This window comes from Carettochelys insculpta, chromosome 9, assembly GCF_033958435.1.
Source record: "Carettochelys insculpta isolate YL-2023 chromosome 9, ASM3395843v1, whole genome shotgun sequence".
In the NCBI taxonomy this organism is placed as follows: Eukaryota; Metazoa; Chordata; order Testudines; family Carettochelyidae; genus Carettochelys; species Carettochelys insculpta.
In genome coordinates, this window is record NC_134145.1 from 55,122,705 (window position 1) to 55,144,390 (window position 21,686).

The 21,686-nt window shown below is 39.4% G+C and overlaps 1 protein-coding gene across 3 annotated transcripts in view; it reads right to left on the bottom strand.

Annotated features, from left to right (window-relative positions):
• The window catches only part of HMCN1 (hemicentin 1), a 312,463-nt gene that overhangs the window by 161,894 nt on the left and 128,883 nt on the right, over nucleotides 1–21,686 (bottom strand). For all 3 annotated transcript variants that reach the window (XM_075002181.1, XM_075002180.1, XM_075002179.1), the window contains exons 12-22: nucleotides 17,164–17,305; nucleotides 16,608–16,735; nucleotides 15,226–15,339; nucleotides 12,948–13,106; nucleotides 11,861–12,055; nucleotides 11,008–11,106; nucleotides 8,112–8,239; nucleotides 6,403–6,547; nucleotides 3,856–3,968; nucleotides 2,107–2,266; nucleotides 338–512 (exon numbers count right to left, since the gene is read on the bottom strand). In XM_075002181.1, coding sequence (XP_074858282.1) covers nucleotides 338–512; nucleotides 2,107–2,266; nucleotides 3,856–3,968; nucleotides 6,403–6,547; nucleotides 8,112–8,239; nucleotides 11,008–11,106; nucleotides 11,861–12,055; nucleotides 12,948–13,106; nucleotides 15,226–15,339; nucleotides 16,608–16,735; nucleotides 17,164–17,305 — 1,558 coding nt within the window. The remainder of the gene's footprint in view (nucleotides 1–337; nucleotides 513–2,106; nucleotides 2,267–3,855; nucleotides 3,969–6,402; nucleotides 6,548–8,111; nucleotides 8,240–11,007; nucleotides 11,107–11,860; nucleotides 12,056–12,947; nucleotides 13,107–15,225; nucleotides 15,340–16,607; nucleotides 16,736–17,163; nucleotides 17,306–21,686) is intronic.

Below are 21,686 nucleotides of genomic sequence, written 5' to 3' on the forward strand. Positions count from 1 at the left end.
CGTAAATGCAGAATTAGCCCAGTGACCATAACAAATTATTTCTGGTTTTATACTGGAGGAACCAAACCAAGAGCAGAATCCGAGAGCTTAGGAAAAAATGTAGAATGCCAACATCAGGAACACATAAATCTATCAGTTCAAAAAGGTGAATAATGTGCTTGAGTTTGGAACGAGTATTTGAAAACCAGCTAATATGAGATGCTTACAAAAGCACAGACTTTCCAGTGCCTTCCTCATTCTTTGCAATGGAACAAGCAGTTTAAAAAAAATAAAAACATACAAAACCTGAGAACTTAGAAAAATTGCATTTTGTTTTGTTTCTATCACATCGTGTTACCTTTGAGAAAATGGAGAAATAAGCTGCATTTCTTTGGCCCAAGTAATTACTGGGGGTGGCAAACTTTTCACCTCACATGGAAGTGTGACATCTTCCCCCGCAGTCACTGAAATCTCAATGGGTTTGTCATGTGTACCAACTTGCGGATCTGCAGGCCTGGACACTCTGGGTTTCACTAAAATAAGAAACATATTAATAGAATGAAATAAGTGTTGTCTGTTTATATATGTATAAGATATATAATGTGGTGTAAATTAAAATTTTACAGATTAAGCTATCCTATATCATAATCAGAATACAATAATCCAAACCTATTTATCTCTATGCCCTAGAAAATAGCCCATATCTACAGGGTTTCACATGATAGTGGGAGAAGCTAAGAAAGCAGCAAAGAGGAGCACTCTAAGAGTTTCATTCTTCTTTCCCAGTAGGTATAATCATAGACTCCTAGGGCTCAAAGAGACCTCATAAGGCCACCGAGTCAAGCCCCTGCCCAAAGCAGGATCTACCCTAACTAAATCATTACAGCCAGGACTTTGTGAAGCCAGGACTTAGAAACCTCTAGAGATGGAGATTCCACTACCTCTCTGGCTGTGTATACACTGTAGAGTTCTGTCAACAGAACTCACGGGAGCACCTACATTCATAGGCTGGGTCTACACTAGAGAGTTTTGTCAACAGAAGGGGCTTTCTGTCGACTTAACTCAGCACAGCTACACACTTAAAGCATTCTGTCGACAAAGTCTTGACAGCAGTCTGCATTTTCCTTGACGGTATTATCCCTAAAAATGTTGAGGCATAACAATCTCTAGACAGAGTACTATCAACAAAAGTGCAGTGTAGAAACTTCTGTTGACAGAGAGGGCTTCCGGTTGCCTGGCAGCCCTCTTTGCAGAGCTGTGACAGAGCAAGCTGTGCGTAGATGCAATCTGTTGACAGAGGTTCTGTTGAGATTACCCTGTCGACAGGGTTCTCTCAACAGAGCCTCTGTCAACAGATTGCATCTCCACCGCAACTTGCTCTGTCAACAGAGAACTGCCAGACTGCACTGCCCTCTGGTGCCAGAAAGCAGAATGGCAGCTCTGCAAAGAGGGCTGCCTGGCAACTGGAAGCCCTCTTTCAATAGAAGTGCCTATACGGCACTGCTCTCGACAGTACTCTGTCAACATATTGTCATGCCTCAACTTTTTGAGGGATAATACGGTTGAGACAAATGCAGAGTTCTGTTGAGACTCCGTCGACAGAATACTTTAAGTGTGTGGGCACTCCTGGAGTTATGTCGAGAGAAGGCCCCTTCTATTGACAAAACTCTCCGGCATAGACCCAGCCTGTAGGAGCAATCTGTCAACAGATGCTTCTAGTATAGACATAGCCTCTAGATAACACATTGCAGGGCTTCAACACCGTCCTCGTGAAATAGTTTTTCCTAATATCCAATCTACCCCTCCCCTCCCGCACATAATTCCATTAACTCTTGTAGAGTTTTTTTCCCAGTTAACCCCAATATAAATGAAATCAGAATGAGACAAGAGGTTCCCAATCAAGGAGCTCAAACAAGAATGCCAGACACCTGCATATCTAGACTGCTTTAAAGGACACAAACTTGTTGGCTCATGATCACCGTAATCTCATGCAATCCTCAAGCCCACAGTCAGATGAGAAACTTTGTAAACTCGAGTTGCATTTCCGATTTTCCAACTAAGTGCATTTTGCAGTTGGAAACTGATCTTGCTGGAGGCTAAATATGTCTGGTTTTAACTTATATTTACCATACACAGTAAGCTGGATTTTCCGTGTTGCATAACCAGCTGCATTTGTTGCTGTGCACATATACTCCCCCGTCTCCTCTCCTCTGGGTGAAACTACATATAAACTCCCATCAGACCTTGTGGAAAATTTCATATTGCTGGGAGGAATCACCTCTCCTTTCTGTGCAAAATTAAAACAATAATAAAAACCCTGTGAGTTTTCTCAGGCAACACAACAGTGTACGAGAGTTCAATCAAATAGAAATCAGTTTCCAAAAATAAAATGAAGCTTAATAGAAACATTTTAAATGGTAGAAGATCAAACTTGTTAGGGATAAAAATAGATCAGTCCAATCTATTGCTGCCTCTTTCCCCCTCATCTGAAGACTGTTCTTGATGGATACATTTCAAACTGCATCTCAAAGGGTTGAACTTTCCCTCCCCTCAGTATGTTCCAGCTCCGTTAAGAGCTGCACTTCTAGCCCAGCACTCAGGAAGCTATTTGTAATGCACAGTAACTATTTAACCTACAAACTTTTGAACAATGGTACATATTCTCGTATGCCTTACATGTATTTACATACACTATCTACCAATACTCATTTTCACTGATACATGTATCTTTTATATAGCTTTCCAGACAAATTTTCCACTCTACGCGTGTCATGAAAGTTGTAAATAAGAAGAGAATTTGGCTCACTGAATGTAGTATGTAAGGATCTGAGGACTTTATTTCAGACAATCGTTTTTGATTGGACACTGCTATCAATAACAGCAGTATAACCTCCAGGCAATCCTACTTAAGGGAACAGAATAGTAAATGAGCATAGAATGCAGCCCCAGTGATTACAGCAGAGATGAAAACAAAATAGCTTATATAGAATAAGAACTCTGACCTGAAAGTCATCCATATTAGGAATGCCTGGAAATTCATAAATGTCTGGATACCCTTCTATACTTTCTGGGGCCACCTTTTGCAATATGAGCGATATGAGTACAAGCAGAGAGAATCTTAACAGAAAATCTTTCCATCCTAATTCTGAAAAGTCAACAGATTTTGAGACTTCTACCATGTCATAAATTCATCTAAGAAATTGGATTTTACACCACAAAAGCTAAAAAAATTTGTTAATCTCTAAGGTGCCATAGGACTGTTTGTTATTCATGTCTGAAATTGTCATTCTAATCTAAAATAAAGATAAAAAGGCACCTTCTTATTCAAAAGATCTGGCTCCCTGGGTGCATCAAGAATCCTATTCAATAATATTTAATTTTTACTTCCATTAGTCTTGAAAAGCCAACACAGCTGAGAGAGACTGAACTGGATTCTATTCCTTCTTGAGCACCATGAACAGAATTATTTAATGAGTTACTTAACATGCCCTGAACAAGCCTTATTACGTGCTCTCTTTTTAGAGCTGGTGTTCAGTTTAAATAAGACTCCAAAATGAATCTGAACTCTCAATCTATGGCAGTTTGCCTATCTCTAATTTCTTCTAACCACAATAATTACATTCAAATGTTCCAAAGCTTTTTTTATTAAAAGGATCCATAGATAAACAGTAAAGTCTTTCTAACTTTGAATGTGTGGAAGCTGAATGTGTTGCAGCCAAAACTCTCCTTGGAAAAACAGCAGTAGAATAAATGGGGTTTTCCAGGTCCCTCTGGACAGAGGATTTTGGCTGCCTTCAGTATACGTAGTTCCTGTTATAGCTAAATGATGTGTTCAGTTTATCATTTAACATAAACAGCTCAAAGTTTAGAAGCTACCTTGGACCAGACGATAGATGGCTTAGGAACTCCACTTGCTTTGCATGGTAATGTCACTGGGATTCCTTCAATTGTACTGAATATCTGCTGTCCATGCTGAATGATAGGCAGAACTAAAAATATAAACATACATTCTGATGCGTATTTTAAACCATTGCATAATTATCACACTGTATTTTGCATACATTCAACTACTATTCAGTAAAGAAGACTCAATCTCCAGAAGGTAGGCCTTGCAAATACCTATTAGAATAGGGAGTTGGGAAATTTCACTCTGCCCTCAATGTCTCAACAGTGACTTGGTACTACCACCCCTAAGTTTTAAGCAATGCTTTCTGAAATGGTGCTGTTCTCATCTGCACTTGTGGCGAAAATGGCTGCAGCTTATCTGTCAGTGAGTCCATTGCCATCAATGGGGGGATTCTCTAGGACAGACTGTAGTTCAGCAGATTTACTGCTGTGGTGTCCCCATGGATCTTGACCTTGTCGATGATGATAACCAGAAGCCTACTTGTGTTCTATGATGTGGGCCCAATGACTGCAGCAGACCCCAAGAGGGCCTCCAAAGACCACAGACAGATAAGGATCAAAGGCACCAGGCCAGGTTTATTGTACAGAAAAGTACAATAGCAGCTGTCAGTAGACTCTACTGAACCACTGTGCATGTATACCTGCCACAATAAAATGATTCAGTCAGTGAGAAATTTCCACTGCCCCCTGGGTCATACAAAGACTGCCCCCTCCAGATACCACTTTATATACAGTGACAAACAAATCACACCTCACTGCTGATGTATCCAGTTACCACCCTCTGATTTTGTCAGGTTACCACCCATCACCCTGTACCTTATGGTTTGATTAGAGCATCTTTTATCCATCGTGCTGTCATTTAAACCCTTCCGTAAACCTGGGTCTGTATCTGTGAAGAGTTGGTACCAAGGTGTTTCTCTAATGAGCTGGAGGTATCTTGTGATTTCAAGTTGTGACTTGTACCAATTATTGTTCTGCACCTGGGCTGATCACCAATGAGTGTCTTGTACTCTCAGACCTGTTTGTGCCAAGTTCTGTTATCATGGGCCTGCCTGCTGTTCACAGCTTAGCTTTGCTTTGTGTTAACCATGTTTTGTTCATCTGTTAGCTAAGCCTCAGACCTCACACCAAGCCTGTGTTGCATGTGTTTAGTCTTTCATTTTACTACACAGACCACTCTAGGCCTAAGGGCAAGATGCTCATTCAGCCTTCACTGGTTAAAAATGCCACAGATTGAACCTCTCTAACCCAGAATATCTAATCCAGCAATGCCTGTACATCAACATGATTTTAGTTAGCCGGATGACCACTTCTCAGGGTGTGGCCAACTTTCCTATGGTTCTGTAAAGTTTGTTTACAGCCACCAGTCCTGGCTCTCAGTGGTCTGTGCTGTTATTTAATCATAATTTACCCCTAAATGTTTTCTAACAGCCCAGTAAGCAGTGGAGTATTGGTAATGTGCTAGACAATATTGACCTACCATGGTCCAGCATATTTTCTCATCTGGTACCGACCCAATCCCCACGGTGCCAGATGAGAAAGGTTCTACCTATAGTAATAAAGCCACTAGCTTACTTATATACTTTTTTGTGGGGAATGGTGGGGTTTTTTTGTTTTTTTTTGTAGCAACCTAACTGAGAACTCCAAATCAGTTCTCACAGACCCCAAACAGTCAAAAGATAACAAGGACTTCAGTTTACTATCAAATTACCCAATTCCTACTTCATAACAGAGATTAGAGACTTCAGATTCCTATGCTATTCTACCCTTATATCCTAGACCCCTGAGCACAAGCCAATTTTTTCACCCTACTTCATCTTCTTGAGATCTGAAATACCCTCCCAAAAAGCTGCGCATAAGAGAGTGCTTGTCAGACTCAAAACAGTCACAAAGCATTGGCTAATAATCGCATGCGCAATACTCTATTTTATAGTGGAAAGCCTATGCCAGCATTCTCAGTGAAATATGAAATATATCTCCCTTGATTAATTTAACATGTAAGAATTTCAGTCCGTTATGGGTCACTACAGTGCAAACACTCATTTCACTGTGAGTGAGAAACTGTGATGGTTTTACTGGTATTAAGATGCAGCATTGCCAAACATGTTTTATCTTTAAGCACTGTGCTCCCTTGAGTATTCTTTTATCATTTATGTAACATCTTAGACAACACTTGGCTTAGACGGCCAATAAACTCCCAGTTGTGTCTCTGGTTTATAAATAAAGGAAGGGAGTCTGCAAAATCCATCACTTGTAGACAATTAAATGGGAAGATTTGATGGATTGCAAAAGTCTTTTTTGTCTTCCTTTTCAAAAGCAGCAGGCCTAATCGTTTAACTGCATTATATGCAGGGACCTGATTCTCTGCTGCATTACTCCATAGTGCAACACCATTCCACCCAGAACATCTGAGGTATTAATATAATTTTAAATCTTAAAAAAGCTCTCTCTGCAAGCTACTGCTTTGTAAGCATTTATGTTGCTAACAAATGGAAACTCTGAGATAATATCCCTTACCAAACACACTGACGGTGGTAGTTTTGTTGCTTGTTCCAGCTACATTACTTGCCATGCAGGTATATTTCCCTCCATCTTGCAGCCGAACTCTTTCGAGGTGCAGACTCCCGTCACTGCGAATATTAACGTAGGGATTTGGAACCAACTGGAGAAAGAGGAAAGTAAGTTTAACTATGCAAAAAAATCTATCTTATCTTATAGCCCTAGATATCTCAAATAGTAGTGGCTTTCAGTGTTCTAGTAAGCTATGTGCTTGTGCGGATGCTAAAAAGAAATTCAGATACTGCCCAGCTGTTTAGCAGAGCACCCACGGGAACCGTTTTGTGTTTGTGCTATGTGAAACATGGGTGATAACGAAAGATTCAAAGAGAAGGATATTGGCATTTGAGAGGAGTTGTTACAGAAAAATCCTGAGAATAGAGTGGAAGTAGAAGGTTACCAATGAGGAATTATATAGGAAGATACAGCCAAAAGAGAATCTACTGCAGAAAGTTATACAATGCAAGTTACAGCTATTTGGGCATATTTGCAGAATGAACGAAGAATGAAAAAATCAAGACCCTGGTATTCGGCATAATGGACAGTTCGAATAGGAGAAGCCATTCCCACAGAGAATGGGTAGATCATACAGTAGATTGGTGCAGAGCTAGTCTACAGAAACTAAGCCTCTCTGCACTGAACAGGGAAAGATGGAAGGAAATAGTGAGAGAGGTATCAGTCACCAACAAGCGCTGAGCCCACGGTTGTTGGTGTTGATGATGATGATGATGATGATGATGACGACGACGGTAGTGGCATACATAAAAAATTTATTCTGAACATGGAGGGAAAGGATTAGAAGGAATATTGGTGGCTTTGGTTCAATAACTCAGGGGTTTTTTTCAAAATAAGAGAACATTCCTTCACCTGTCACATAAAATATATTTTGAATAGGATTAACTCCTTCTGGTGGGGCAATTCACCCAGAACTCCCTATTAGGAGATGACGATGAGTCCTGCAGTACCAATTACAGCTGTTGGCTGAAGCGATCAGTTTAATGGAAAACTACTTGGCTGCTGACAGCCTGCCAGGAATGCGAAGAGGAAACAAAATGGGTCAGGAGTCCAGGACACCAGAGGTTAAGTCTGACTAAGGTGAAAGCGATCACCAAGTAGCTCTTTTTGCCCTACCCCCAGAAACTACAATAGACTCAGGGAGGGGGAGAAGGTCCAAGACAGCACACTGTGGAAGATGGAACAGTTGAGGGAGAAACCAACACAGGCAGAACCCAGGCCAGCCAAATCCCTATGGAAAAGAAAAGAAGGAACTATCCCAGCTGGAAAGCTCCATCAAGAATCAGGAGATGAACCCCAGGACCAGGTTCTCTCATGATTGAATGATGAACCTCCACCAGGATTGCACTTTTATAGATTGTAATTTCTGGTCCTATCAGCTGGAGTCTCAAGCTGGCAAACCTGAATGTTGACAAATACATTGCTTACCTAGAACACTTGTGTGATTGTGTCATTCATATGAAAGATCAATTATCTGCTGCAATCCTTTATTTACTTTTCTTCTCCCATATAAAAAATAATTGGTTAAAAAGAGTAGGTATATTAACACTGTACTAGGTTTATATCATGCTTTAAAATGTTAATTGCATGTTTTTCTCTCTCAGGAAATATGAAGCTGCAAGACTATACAGAAAAATCAAAAGAGATTTGCTTACCACCATATCATTTTTAATCCACCTCCGCTCTGGAATGGGGTTTCCAGCCAACAGTACACAAGGCAAAGTAAGCTGCTGTCCTTCAATAACATTGGCTACTGCTGGGCTCATTCCAATTAGAGGCACAACTTGAATTAAATAAAAGACATGTCAGCATTTCTATGTGCTTACAGAAAATGAAAATGAAATACCCATTACTATTATTATGAATATTTACATAGTGCCTAAAGACCAACCAATGCACTAGCTACTGTAAAAACGCAGAAGACCTTACAATTTAAATATACAAGACAGACAAAGGACGGAGGAAAGGCAAAATGAATAATGTAATGGCTGGCAAATGGCATATTAGTGTCAAGATATATTGGAGGGGTATGAGGTTAGTCAGAAAATTAATAGATAAATGTAAATACAAGACAAGGGAGGGGAACAATGAAGATATTTGGGCAATGCAGGCATGGCACAGGACCGAAGAGAAAAAAGAGGAAAGTATGAGAAGCAGGTGTGAAATGAAGAAAGCATGAGGCTAGGTATCAGTCAGCATGGATCAGAGATTGTCTAGTCAAAACTATTAAATATCTTCATTCTTTTTGGGCTTGCACACTCAAAAACCCTATTGACTTATACCCAAAATACAATTTTATTTCTTATTGGTAGCAGAATTTCTAGGAATAGAAGTAGGTAGGTTTATGCCCACAGGTGTTTCTTTTCTGAGCACAAACTATTAAGCATCATGGGAACTGTCCACAGCCTGGCAGACAGCTCTGGATCCCAATAAACATCCAGCAGATTCCTTACTAGCTCACAAACAGCTTCACTTGTTTGTTTTTTAAAGTGACCTTTAAATAGTGAAATTAAACAGAACGTTTAGATAGGTCAAAAGCTCACTGTTTATAAAATGCTGCTTACATAGATAGATCCCCCTCTCACATCCTCCTACTAATATACACTCTCCACAGCATTATGTCTAATTATTTTATTTCCCACTCTCTATGATAAAACAAGTTACTTAAAGATAACTCTTGTGCAAGCTGTACACTCAATCTTCTTAAATTACAGAGATCTCTTACATTCTGATTTTATCAAGAAGTTGCCTTGAGCACTCTCCCTACTAATTTCAGGTTTTCAGATAAATTATGTCAGGAAACCTCTCTGACTCCCCACCACAAAACTGTTTCATGATAAAAAATGTATTGTCTTTAACAAACATTTCTAAGAGGAGGAATCAAAAATAAAAGTAAGGAAAAGTACCTTTTTGAAGATCCATTTAATTAACTACAGCTGGAACTAATTCAAGTCTTGCAGCAAGTCAATTAAGTAAATAAAGAAGTTCTAACATGTAAAACTCAATAATTGTTGTTTTCACTGTTCCATGTAGATATTTCTAATTCAGTTAATATGGGAGAGGGGCAGTATATATATACACATCTGATTTACAAGCACGATAACCAGTTTTCTTGTACAAATTCTGTCAAAATGATTGTGTGTGTAAAACTATATACGAAGATTTGTAGAACAGATTCCAGGTTTTGAGTAGAATTTTCAAAAGCACTCCTCATTGGTCTAACTCTGCTTGCATTAAAGCTAATGGCAGTTTTACCCTGGTCTTCAAAGGGAACAGTGCTGGGCCATTTTAATCATTTTTAATATCCTACCAAGGGTCCCTTAAGGTGTTGAACTCAGCGTAGAAGCTTAGGCTCTTGATTACACCCTGAGGCCTTAGTCCTACTTTTACTTAAGCTAAGATTTACCTACTGTGTAGCCCCAATGAACTAAATAGTAGGCACAGAATTAAGCCTACTATTCCCAAATTTAAAGAACACTGTTTTTTATAATATACTGCTTGTTATTTTAATTTAAATGAGGGGTGAGCAAACTTTTTACATTGGGCCCCATTTTTCATCTCTGCAATCAGAAGCCCCTCCCCACAACCCATCTAATGTAATCCAAACCAACAGAAATTTCAGTTATGTTCATATGAAGAAAAAAAAAAACCCTTTCATCATGTGTAAGAAGGTAAGTATATAGAATGTAAAAAACTTTATCAACCGCTATATAAATGTCAATATGCATACATAAAAACAATAACATATTTCAACATTTTTAATTAGATGAATTAGCCTGACATCCAGCAACCTTCCCCCCACTTAGAAAATTTTTGCCCCCAACCAAGAGAGCCCACCCTTTCCTTTGCACACCCCAATTTAACACATTGATTCTTTCATTTTGGACAAATGAAAGAAGAAAACTTTTTATTAGGTACCTTCTTATTTAAAAAAAATCAAATTATTAACAGTGCTTTTTTTGGTAACAAAAAAAAAAAAAGAGGAGCCAGTACTCAGCTAGCTCCCTGCCCTCTCCCCAGCCAATCCCAGAAAAACACATTAACAATACATGAAAATTAGAAATGGGTTCACAGCTCCTAATTCTAGTTTGGAATCTCCACATGCCAAAGTTGACTAGTGTTCACATTCAGAATTTGTCCAGCCCAATAAAAACTGAGGAGCGTTTGCTAAATTCAGGTTCAGTTCCAGCATGAGATTTCAAATACCATAAGAATTTGGGGCATGTTTCAGTTCAGATTATTTGGTGTGGGCTCATAGCTAAAGACAGAGTGATCAGATATTAAACTGATAAGAACAGATATTAATTGAGAAATGCCTGTGGAACAACCAAGCAGAAGCCAGGCTTTCACCCTCCATGGCAGGAGAACCATGTGCATCAGCTCACAGATATGGACCCACATCCCACCAAGGCATTATCGACCTGAATTCACGCCCTTCAGCAGTGCAGTGCTGTAAGAGAATGTTTACACATATGATCTTAGCCCACTACTGCTGAAGAACCTCTGTCAACCAACCCTTTTGCTAGATTAGATTATTTTAGCACGCCTTACCCAGTCCTGTTACTGTTATGGTGGCTGGCTGCGACTGGATCTTTCCAAACTGATTTTCAGCTTCACAGATGTAAGTTCCTTCATCACTGACCCACAAATCTAAAAGCAAATTAAATTTTAAAAATTACTAGATTGCATTGTTTTAAACTGTTTTGTGACTCACAGATGTCAATGAAAAATATTTCACTTTAAACATCATTTTACTTGGCTATTCCTTGTCATTGGTCACAATGAGAGAAGCATGGCCTATGTAAAAGAACTTAAAGAAGAATAACACATTATGTGTGTGTAACGTATATTATAATGATTTTAATGCGCTTTAGAAACAATATACTTACTGGAATTACATCACCCATCTAAGAATATACCTATGTTTGGGAGGGAACAAGGCAGAACAATATCGCACAGCTGTTTAGAACAGGAGGTGAAGAATACTATAGCCAACAAACTGCAAGAAGAAATGAGGCAGACAGAATGTACAGTAGCTTCCCAAACTAGGACTTGGCCCAAGCAATTGAGTTACCATCCCCTTCTTTTGCCAAGATTCCATGTAATTTTTAGTATCAACAATTGGCAGGAGGACCCAAGTTTTAATCTCACCTAGAGTACTGTATTTCGCTGGCCCAGATTTTATTCTGACTCACAGACAAAGAGATTTAAATGATAACTGAAACGTACTCAGTCCTACTGTTGAACGTATAGGGAATTTTAGTGACAAATGAATACAATCTGTGGTAAAAACTGACATTGTTAAAATCAAAATATACATGACAGCATTACTGTAACTTTGACTAATACATTTTATGCAGGATGTATTTTATGATCTTGCCTTTATAGATTTTTGTCTACCTACTGTTAATAGCCAGGGCACCCGTTCTGAGTTGACTGATGGAACTAAAGGCAAAGGGCCTTGAGAAAAGTGGGACATCATCCAGTCGTCTCCATTTAACCTTTGGTTCTGGGTAACCCTGAACATAGCAAGGCAACGTCACATTTGATCCAATATCCACAGATTCATCGCTAGGTTCCTGTGTGAAAACTGGAAGAGCTGGAACAGAGGGAGTTCACAGAATATAAAACAGGCACAACGTGCCATTAGCATTTACTTTTACTGTTTAGGCTAAACTACAATTTCAATTAGGTGTCCCATCATGCAGCACATAATATCAAAATAGCAGATTATAAATTTAGCAAAACCTTGCAACTTCAGCCTTTTATCATCATGATTAGTTATTTTGTGAGTACTCGACAATATGCTTGGCACCTTCCTGAAATGAGAACACACCCAATTCCTGTTCGAATGAGCTTACAGACCATGACGTCGACCAACAAGATACACTGCATGAGAGAACCACTACACCAGCAAAGAGCCTTTATGAAAAAAGCAGGAATCCATATGGACACCACAATGTGCCTCCACAGAGTAACTTACAGAGCTAGAGCCAATAGTCAACATGACACAAGAAGTCAGTGGCCCAAGCAGACCAAAAAGGGTTGAGGGAAAAGGGGAGAAAGGCCAAGAGTGATAATAATGTTGAGTGGTTATTCAGGTCAGTGTGGCATTATGTTTTATGGCTTCACTTAAAAAAGCAACACTTCTCTCCTCCCCTCACTTTTCATGTTTTGCAAAAAAGAGGGAAGTAGAAGGGAAAGCTGTAGGAAGGGTTTGAATGAGACAAGGAAGCTGGCTTGATAGAAAACATTTCAAGTATACAGAACTGCATGGGAGAAGGCACAGTCATTTTTGAGAGGACATGAAACTAGAATGTAGTCTGTTGCTATTTACAAAGTGAAAACTTAAGTGATCTGGACAATCCTTCACTAATATGTACAGGTTAAGTGAATATGCAGCCCCGGTTTCTAAGTGCAAGTCATTCCAATATAAGGAATAGAAAATTTAAATCATAGACACCTAATGCTTTTGAATACAAGATACTTACAACCAACATCCAAAGTTATCTTGCCAGATGCTCTTCCTGCTTCATTGCTGGCCATACAAGTATAATCACCAGCATCCAGATCCTGTGTTTCCTGGATCTTCAAAAGACCACGATGAGAGTCAATAATAAGAAACGTGGATGCCCTCAATTCTAGGTCACCTAGATCCAGATAAAAAAGATGTGATGAAATAACACAGAGTATTTCCAAAACTGTTTCCAGTGAAAGAAATACCCTTTTTATTCCCAATTTGAGATTACATCCTTGCATGATGGTATTAAATTACGCACCCCCAGATAAATACGCTGGCTTTTATTCAACAGAAAATAGGAACTCCCACAATTACACTAGCCTGGATAAAATCACTTTTTTAAAGAAGGGCTATAAAACCACTTTCTTTGGGGAATAAGCCAACCTCTAATCGAATAGGGCAGGGGTAAGCAAACTTTTTACATCGGGTCCCATTCCCCTCCACCCCCGCAATTAGCAGGACCCCCCCAACCTGTCTAATGTAATCCAGACTAACTGAATTTTTGATTATATTCATATAAAAGAAACACTTTTGGTGTGTGTAAGAACATAAGTATGTAGAATGTAAAAACTTTATTAATTGGTATACAAATGGGAATACACGTCTGTAACAACAGGAGTGTATTTCAACATTCTTAATGAGATGGATGAGCTTGAGACTCAGCAGCTGACTGTGCTGTGCCCCCCTTATGAAATTTCTCACACACCCCGAGGGGGCCTTCCCCCAACTTTGCACATAGGGGAATACAGAATAAAGAAGAGATTTTCCTTATTGACAGGTTATCTCAGGATAGTCCAGGATGAGTTTTTTGCACCTTCTGCTGAAGCATTTGGTACTCAGCATTATCAGAGACAAAGCCAGAGGGAAACCATTTATGGGGACTCAGTAACCACCACCTAAACATTGAACCCCTGAATTTCATACTTGAAGTCTGCCTCAACAGAGTTTGAGCTGTTTGCAGCTTTGCCTACTTGAATTTGTTTATAAAAAGAGGGAAGCTGGGTGAATAAGAATAACAAAAGGCTTGTCATTCTAGTCATTTGAAGATTCTTATGTCACCACAAAAACATTGCCCAGTACTCTAAAAAAGATGTGGAAAAAGAGTAGGAGTGAGTGGTGTGCGGTTGGGACTTGCATTTGTACCACTGCTGTTAAACTTCGAAATGTTCTTGAAAACGGGGTAAAGGAGGAGGTGGTAAAATTTGCAGATGGTAACTATTTTGAATAATTTATGTAAGTCCAGGTTTGACTGCAAATAGTTACAAAGGGATCTTCCAGAGCTGGGTGATAGGGCAACACTGATGGGAGTCAGTGTTGAAAATGTAATGCAGTTGGAAAACTATAATATTAGAATTATAATATAATATAGCATTATACTCCAGATCAGAAGAAATGGGTCTATTCCATGAAAGCTCATCACCTAATAAATAAAGTCTTTAAGATGCTACAGGACTGCTTTTTTCATTTTATAAGACAAGAAGCTCAACAATGAGATTTATAGACCCCACACACCAACCCACCTCCCTCGCACACACACCAAAAGCCGAAATAGTGTCCCTGATGGAAACATGTACTCAAGGCTGATCTTTTAGGGCAATTCTTATTTACCAGGACTGTTGGAATTCCAGAAAACGAGGGAGATTTAACTGAAGTCTTTTCTGGGATTCAGCCTAGTTCAATGGTTACACATGCATGACTGCAACAATGAAGTCTTTTCTCAGAGATTTCTGACAGTTTCTCAGGGCAAGGGAAAACCTCATGTATCTCTGTGATGATCCATTGAGTTGTGCCTCCCACTCTCTTTTGTGAGCATCTCTAAAATACTGGTAGCAGGAAAAGCAAAAGGCTCTTTGGGCTTTTTGAAAGGGTTGGAGGAGCCATTCAATTACCAAGAATAGAAAAGCGCATTTGAGGTTTTAGATACATACATCTAAACATTTTACAAATTGGGAAGGCCATCACTGGGCAGAAACACGATTGGACTCACCCCTCTGTTACATTCTTTTTACATTAATGTAACTTCACAAACTTTGTGGAGTTAAAACAGCAAAACAGAGTGGAATATCAGACCCTAGGGATCTAGTGCTGTATCTCCAAAATTAGAACTTCATCAATCTGTCACCAGTTCAGTAGTAAACCTGCTTTTAGCACTATTAAGTCACAAACCAAAGTAATTGCGCGCAGCATCATTGTTTTAGTAAACAAACCAAGCCAAACAAAATGAACCCAAGTGGATGGAAGAAATGCACCTTTAAACCATTTAACTTGAGGAGGTGGGACTCCAGTGGTTTTACATTCCATTACTGTTGTATCTCCAAGAGCAACCAGAATTTCACTGTGAACTACAGTTAATTTTGGGCTCTCTGGAAAAAAAAGAAAAAAAGAAAAGAAAGAAAAAAACTTAGAGATTTTTTCCAAGTAAGCAAAGAATATTTACTTTAAATGTTTATTATTTAATACAAGGGTGTCCATTTTTCTCTTGTTATATGGGCAATAGACAGAACGTCAGAGTTGAAGCTGATCAAGCTTGTGAGTCAAGTGAGCTGCAAGATATTGAGGGAAATGGGGAGAATGGAGACACTAGACTGGCAGTGTATCTGAAAGGTGAATATTGAGGAGCAAGGAATAAGAACTGAAAGGATGTGAACATCCAGAGGAACTGGGAAGATTCAGAGCTTCTCTCTTTGGCCATGTCTGCACTACAGTGGTATTTGGAAAGCTGATATTTTGGCAGATCTCTTTTGGAAGATCATCTTTCGAAAGAGCACATTCACACACAAAAAAGTGGATCAAAAGAGCAACCTGCTCTTTCGAAAGAAAGCATCCACACAGCCCCCACTCTTTCAAAAGAATGGGCCAGGGATTAAATATCTGGCACCATGACGACTACTCTTTTGAACAAAGGGCCCCTGGAGTGTTTACACATGCTTTTTTCTGAAAGAATCGCTCAGAAAAAGGCATTCTTCCTTGTTTGGGAAAGGAAGAAGGCCTCCAGAAGAAGCACCACATTCTTTCAAAAGGACTTCAAAAGAGCACATTTTGTGTGTGGATGCTCCACGTGTTCTTTCAGAAGAGGGACTGATTTTGTGAAAGGACTTGCTAGTGCAGACACGGCCTTGGTGTTTACTTCCCATTATTAAATAGGTGCAATACTGTAAGGCCCAGAAGCCCACTGTGAGCTAGAAAAACAGACACAGCAGAGAGCTGGTCTAGCATTAAGGGTGATGGGGGAGAAGAATAGATTAAAGGTGGGATGAATCAGGAAAAAGAGAGAAGTCAGCTGAGGCCCATTTTCCTCCTGTGTTCACTGGCATGTAACACTGCTCACAGCAGCTCTAATTTTTTAACATGTTATTACTTATTGTAAAATGAGAAACTAAGAAAAACAGAAACAACAGAGCCTTATATAAACAGTAACAATCACCACCACCTTTAACAGTTTCAATATTTGCATTTTCTTAGAAAACAGGGAAAATTTGTGAACATTTTCAGGGTATTTTTTTTAATTTTTACGTTAAAGTTATTTCATTATAAATGCTCTGAACAGCTTTATCGCTATTATTCAGCTTTCCCCCTCAGATTATCTGTTTGTTTTTCTTAATTTTCCTCCATTGTTTCTTTCAATACATGCCAATATATGTGAGGGTAGAAGTCCGTGTCTCTGTCCCAGCTGAGTTATTGGCCAAACAGGCATAAAGTCCTGCATCTGTTGGAACAGTCTTTTTGATTATCAAGGTGCCTTCTGCTGTCAACCTATATCTGGGAAGGGAAAAAACAGGGCAGGGTGGATATCAACAAAATTTGGTAGTCACTGAGAAAACAATCTCATGTAGTGGCAATGCCATGTATAACTGGATTACATATCTGTTTTATAAATAAGAACTTCCACCAGAGCAACTCAAAGTGCTTTAGATATATATTAAATCTTGGCATACCTTTGTGAAATGGAGTGATCATGTAGCCACCATTTGACAGTAGAGAAAACAGATTAGCGGGCTAGATTTTGGAGTTTATCCAACTTGCCTTTTTTATTTTTGTTTTTCTCAGGCACTATTTGCAAGTCTCACAGGCATTGAGGTTGGTAGGAAGTTTTCATTCAATGCATTTCATAATTGCTCAAAACTAATTCCTGAACACTACCTTCCACAAATTGAAAAGAGGCAAAGGCTACAAGCCCAGTATCATACCTTTCTGATCCCATGATAAACATGTCATTGTGTGTCCAGACTATTTTTGGCTTTGGATAACCAGTTGCAGAACACATTATAGACACCTCGGAGCCTTCTGTGAAAGACTGATTCTTAGGCGATATGACAACTTTGGGTGGGTCTGTTAAAAATATAATTAAAAAGAATAATATTGAAACATCAGCTTGCCTTTCACCATATTCAATTTTACAGTTTATATACATTTATAGAAAACCTTAATAATTACTCTATATCCTTTTCAGACAACAGCTGTATTATGGAAAACACAACAAAGAAAGGACTGGTCAGATTTTTTTCCTCCACTACTTCTTCTTTTAATAAAACTAATGATTCTCAGATCTGTACAAAAGGAGTAACAAAACAGCAGTTGCTGCTCAAAAATACAAATAGTGGTTATATATTTCTAGAAACCCTTTTATCTCATTTGGTTCTCAAAATGTTTCATATTACTTTCCTAAAACTAAAGATGTCTTCTTGTAGACATTTCCCTTCCCAATTGCCCAACCCCAATCCTTGGCAGGAAACATGCATGTTTAGATGAAAAAGTAGTAGTAAGATGGAATTTAGGTTACAAACAGAAAATAAACCCACATAACCATTTTTTCAATTTGTTTTAAAAAGTGGCTGTCCAAATCTCGAATGCAGCAGCTGCCAGTTTCATATGGTTCTGAGCATTGTTAAAAACCAAAAACCTGAGCCAGATTTACCAAACAGACTCACCAAGGCTCACAAAGCTGGGCTGAGTTATGGACAAGATGTGCCAATTTATTACTTTGGGTGGAAACTATGAGAAATTCTGTAGTTTCACATGGCTTCAACTCCAAACCAGGCAAAACTTAGTTGCTTCAGCTGTGTTTTGTGTTTGTTCCAACTCAGATCTCTGCATGAAATTCATGGAGTGGGAATCCACAGGAAGGGAAGCTTACGGAATAAACTATTAAGAATCCTTGAAGACTAAAATCAATGAGTTCTGCATAACACCCTTTGACTATTAAATGGAGAAGCACAGGGCAAGCAGGGTAAGCTACATTTAGGCAACTCATAGGCTTGCTGGCAGCCTTCTCTACAAGGATGAATTTCATCCTCCTGGGTGACAAAATTAAATGCAGATTTACTTGAAATGTAATATTTTTCAAATGAAATCATCATCACAGTCACAGTGGAGCCAGACTGAGTCTATGGTGTTGATGATACCCATTATGTTAGGACTATAAACGAAGCTTTTTCTAAGGGAAGAGACTGATCAGAGTCAATGAAGCAGTTCAAAAATGCCCTAGATCAGCAGTTCCCAACCTGGGATCTGTGGACCCCTGGGGGTCCAAAAAAAGAAGATAAATAAAAATGAAAAATAAAAATAATCATGGAAAGAAGCTTTAAGGAAATTGCAGTTACAATCAATTATTATTTTAAATTAAATCTTTTTAAATGTTAATTATTTATGTTTCCTTTTTAATTGAATAAAGTGCACATAGCAGCTAGAATTGACTTTGATGGGGGCCACAAATGGTTTGAGAGGTTATTGGGGGTCCACACAAGGTGGGGAGCCACTCCCCTAGACCGATCTATGCACTAAAACCAGCACATTATCATCAGAGTTCATTACGGCAAGTAATGAACATGCTCCTTTTACAACACAGCCTCTGTGCACTTTTAGGTGAGAGTCAGCAGTAGCTGATGGGTTATCAGAAGATGACTGAGGAATAAACACTGATGAGTTTTGTTAACACCTTCTACAGTAATGTTGCATCTATCCTCCCCCCCCCAACACACACACTATTGAATAAGCAGCATTTGTCTTCATTGCTACAGCCTATGCTACAATTGTGTTAACTGCACTGGTCTTTACAACCAGTGCCAAAACTGTACCCTCTGAGTTAATACATGCCCTTCTCACAGATGGCAGTCACCAATTAAATGGGGTTAGCCAGTTCAGGTGTTAAGGTCAAAGTGGATTTCAAACTCAAGTTGCAAAGAGCAGACTGCATACTGCTAACAGAGCCACTCTGCAGTTAAAACCAGTCTACAGACTGATGTGAGGGTCACACAGTAAATAATAACAAGCCATCCTGCAGCACCTTATAGACCAACAAATTTATTTGGTCATGAGCTTTCATGGGTAAGACCCACTTCTTCAAATGAAAGCTCCTGACCTAATACATTTCTTAGCCTCGAAGGTGCTACGGGGCTGCTTGTTATTTGTGAAGCTACAGACTAACATGGCTACCCCTGAGACTGTAGTAAGTAACTGTGCAGCACACAGGTGTGATGACATCATCCCTTTGGAGAGGGAGGGGTGAGACCTGCACTTGTGCTGGAAAATACAGATACATCATTGCTGACATTGCAACCAACCGTAAAGAAGATTTTAAAAACCTAATCTGGGATTCCAAGTTCCTGGTAGGATGATCACAAGCCACCTAATCAGCACGGGCGACTGACAATCCCAATGTCTGCCACAGCTTTAAAAAACAAAATCACATATGTCCCACAGGCTGAAGCCAATTCCTGGCTTCATTTGATCCAGCTTGCAACAAGCCTGCACCACAGGCTGGAAGTCCTAAGCCTCAGTGCTGTCCCCTGTCTCCCACCCTAACCCCTGTGGGCCTAGAGTGAGAGCGTTCTCCCACCCCACTGCAGAAGGAAGTGCCGCATTTTGGCACCCCCCAAAAAGACCATCATGGCACACAGCAAGTTAGGTATGAGAGAGGTGGGGTGGGTTGTATGTGGATGGTCTGTGTCTGCTTTTATGGGAAAGGCTGACAAATAAAACCCAGGGTGAACTGCCCATTATTTTATTTCTTGAGGGAAGAAAAATATGTAAAATATTAGCACAATGCTATTACACACTGTATATTTGTGGGTGGGAAAAGCAACTAAGCACAGGGGAAATATGGGTTTGATGACTACATGATTAACTGCATAACTCTTCCCAGATTAGTCACTGGAGAGGCCTTACTAATTAGTTTAAGATAATACCAAAAGAGTCAATCTGCAGGCTAAATATTTTCCCGTAAATTTCACATTTTTTTTGAAGGACTAGCACCTGCAGCCCATATGATGATTTTTCCATAACAGGTATCAGGGCCAATTTATGCTTCTTTTCTCTAACTCTCTCTTTTCATAGTACATAGCCATTCAACCGATTAACTATATGGCCATTGTCATATACCACCAATTCATCTACTACGGTCTTGTCTACAATACCACTCACATCGATGTAAGTTACATCACTCAACGGTATGAAGAAACCACCCCTTTGAAAGATGTAACTTACACTGAGTGAAAGCTGTGTCAACGCTGCTCCGTGTTGGCTGAGGAAGCTCTCCAGCCAAAATATCTGCTTCTCATTATAGTGATAGGAGAGAGCTCTGCTGTTGACATAATATATCTTCACCAGACATGCTGCAGCACCAGTGATTTAGTGAGGTAGTGAAGACAAACCCTATGTCATTGTAAGATAAATACATCACATTTTCTATCCTCAATCATAGCACAGCTTATAGAGTGATCACTTAAATCTGTACCCAGCCAAAGAACCAAATAATCAAAGTTATTACAATTTCTTTGAAAACATCCACACAGTGTACAGCGGCAGTCAAAAAAGCAAACAAGATGTTAGGAATCATTTAAAAAGGGATAGCGAATAAGACGGAGAACACCTTATTGCCCCTGTATAAAATCATGGTACACCCACATCTTGAATACTGCATACAGTTGTGGTCACCTCATCTCAAAAAAAGATATATTGGTATTAGAAAACATTCAGAAAATGGCAACTAACATGATTAGGGGTTTAGAATGGGTCCCATATGAAGAGCGATTAAAGAGATTTGGTCTTTTCATCTTAGAAAAAGAAGAGACTAAGTGGGGCTCTATGGCCCCTTTTCATCTCGAGAGATGGTTAGTGGCAATGGTGAGGATCTATGGGCACTGTTTGAGTCTGCATCTTCTCTTGTAGCTTATCCATCCAATATTGGATTTGCACAGTCGATTGCAATAACCGCATGTCAATCTATTTCCAAATTCTGGAGTCTGAGAGTTTTTCCTTCTAAGAAGTTCTTTTGTGTGGCTGGCACATATACTGTCAAAGGATGTTGTGCCCTGTTGTAGCAATCATCGCCAGGTATTTTGATCTGATGGTGGAGGTTCCCAGGATTTTGGATCGATGTTGAACTTTTTCATGGCGTTTTTGCATGTATCCTTGAATCTTAGTTTTTGGTCTTCCTCTTGTTCTCAATCCACATGACAGTTCACCGAAGAGGATTTCTTTGGGAAAACGTTTGTCACCCATTCTTCTCACATGACCAAGCCATCATAGTCTTCTGCTGTTGAGGATTGCTATGAGGCTGGGTATGCCAGATCTTGACAGGACATCTGCATTTGAAACTTTATCTTGCCAGTTGATATTCATAATTCTACAGAGGCAGCGAAGATGGAACTGGGGTTATGATAGAGGTATACAAAATTATGAGTGGTGTGGAGAAAGTGAACAATGAAAAATT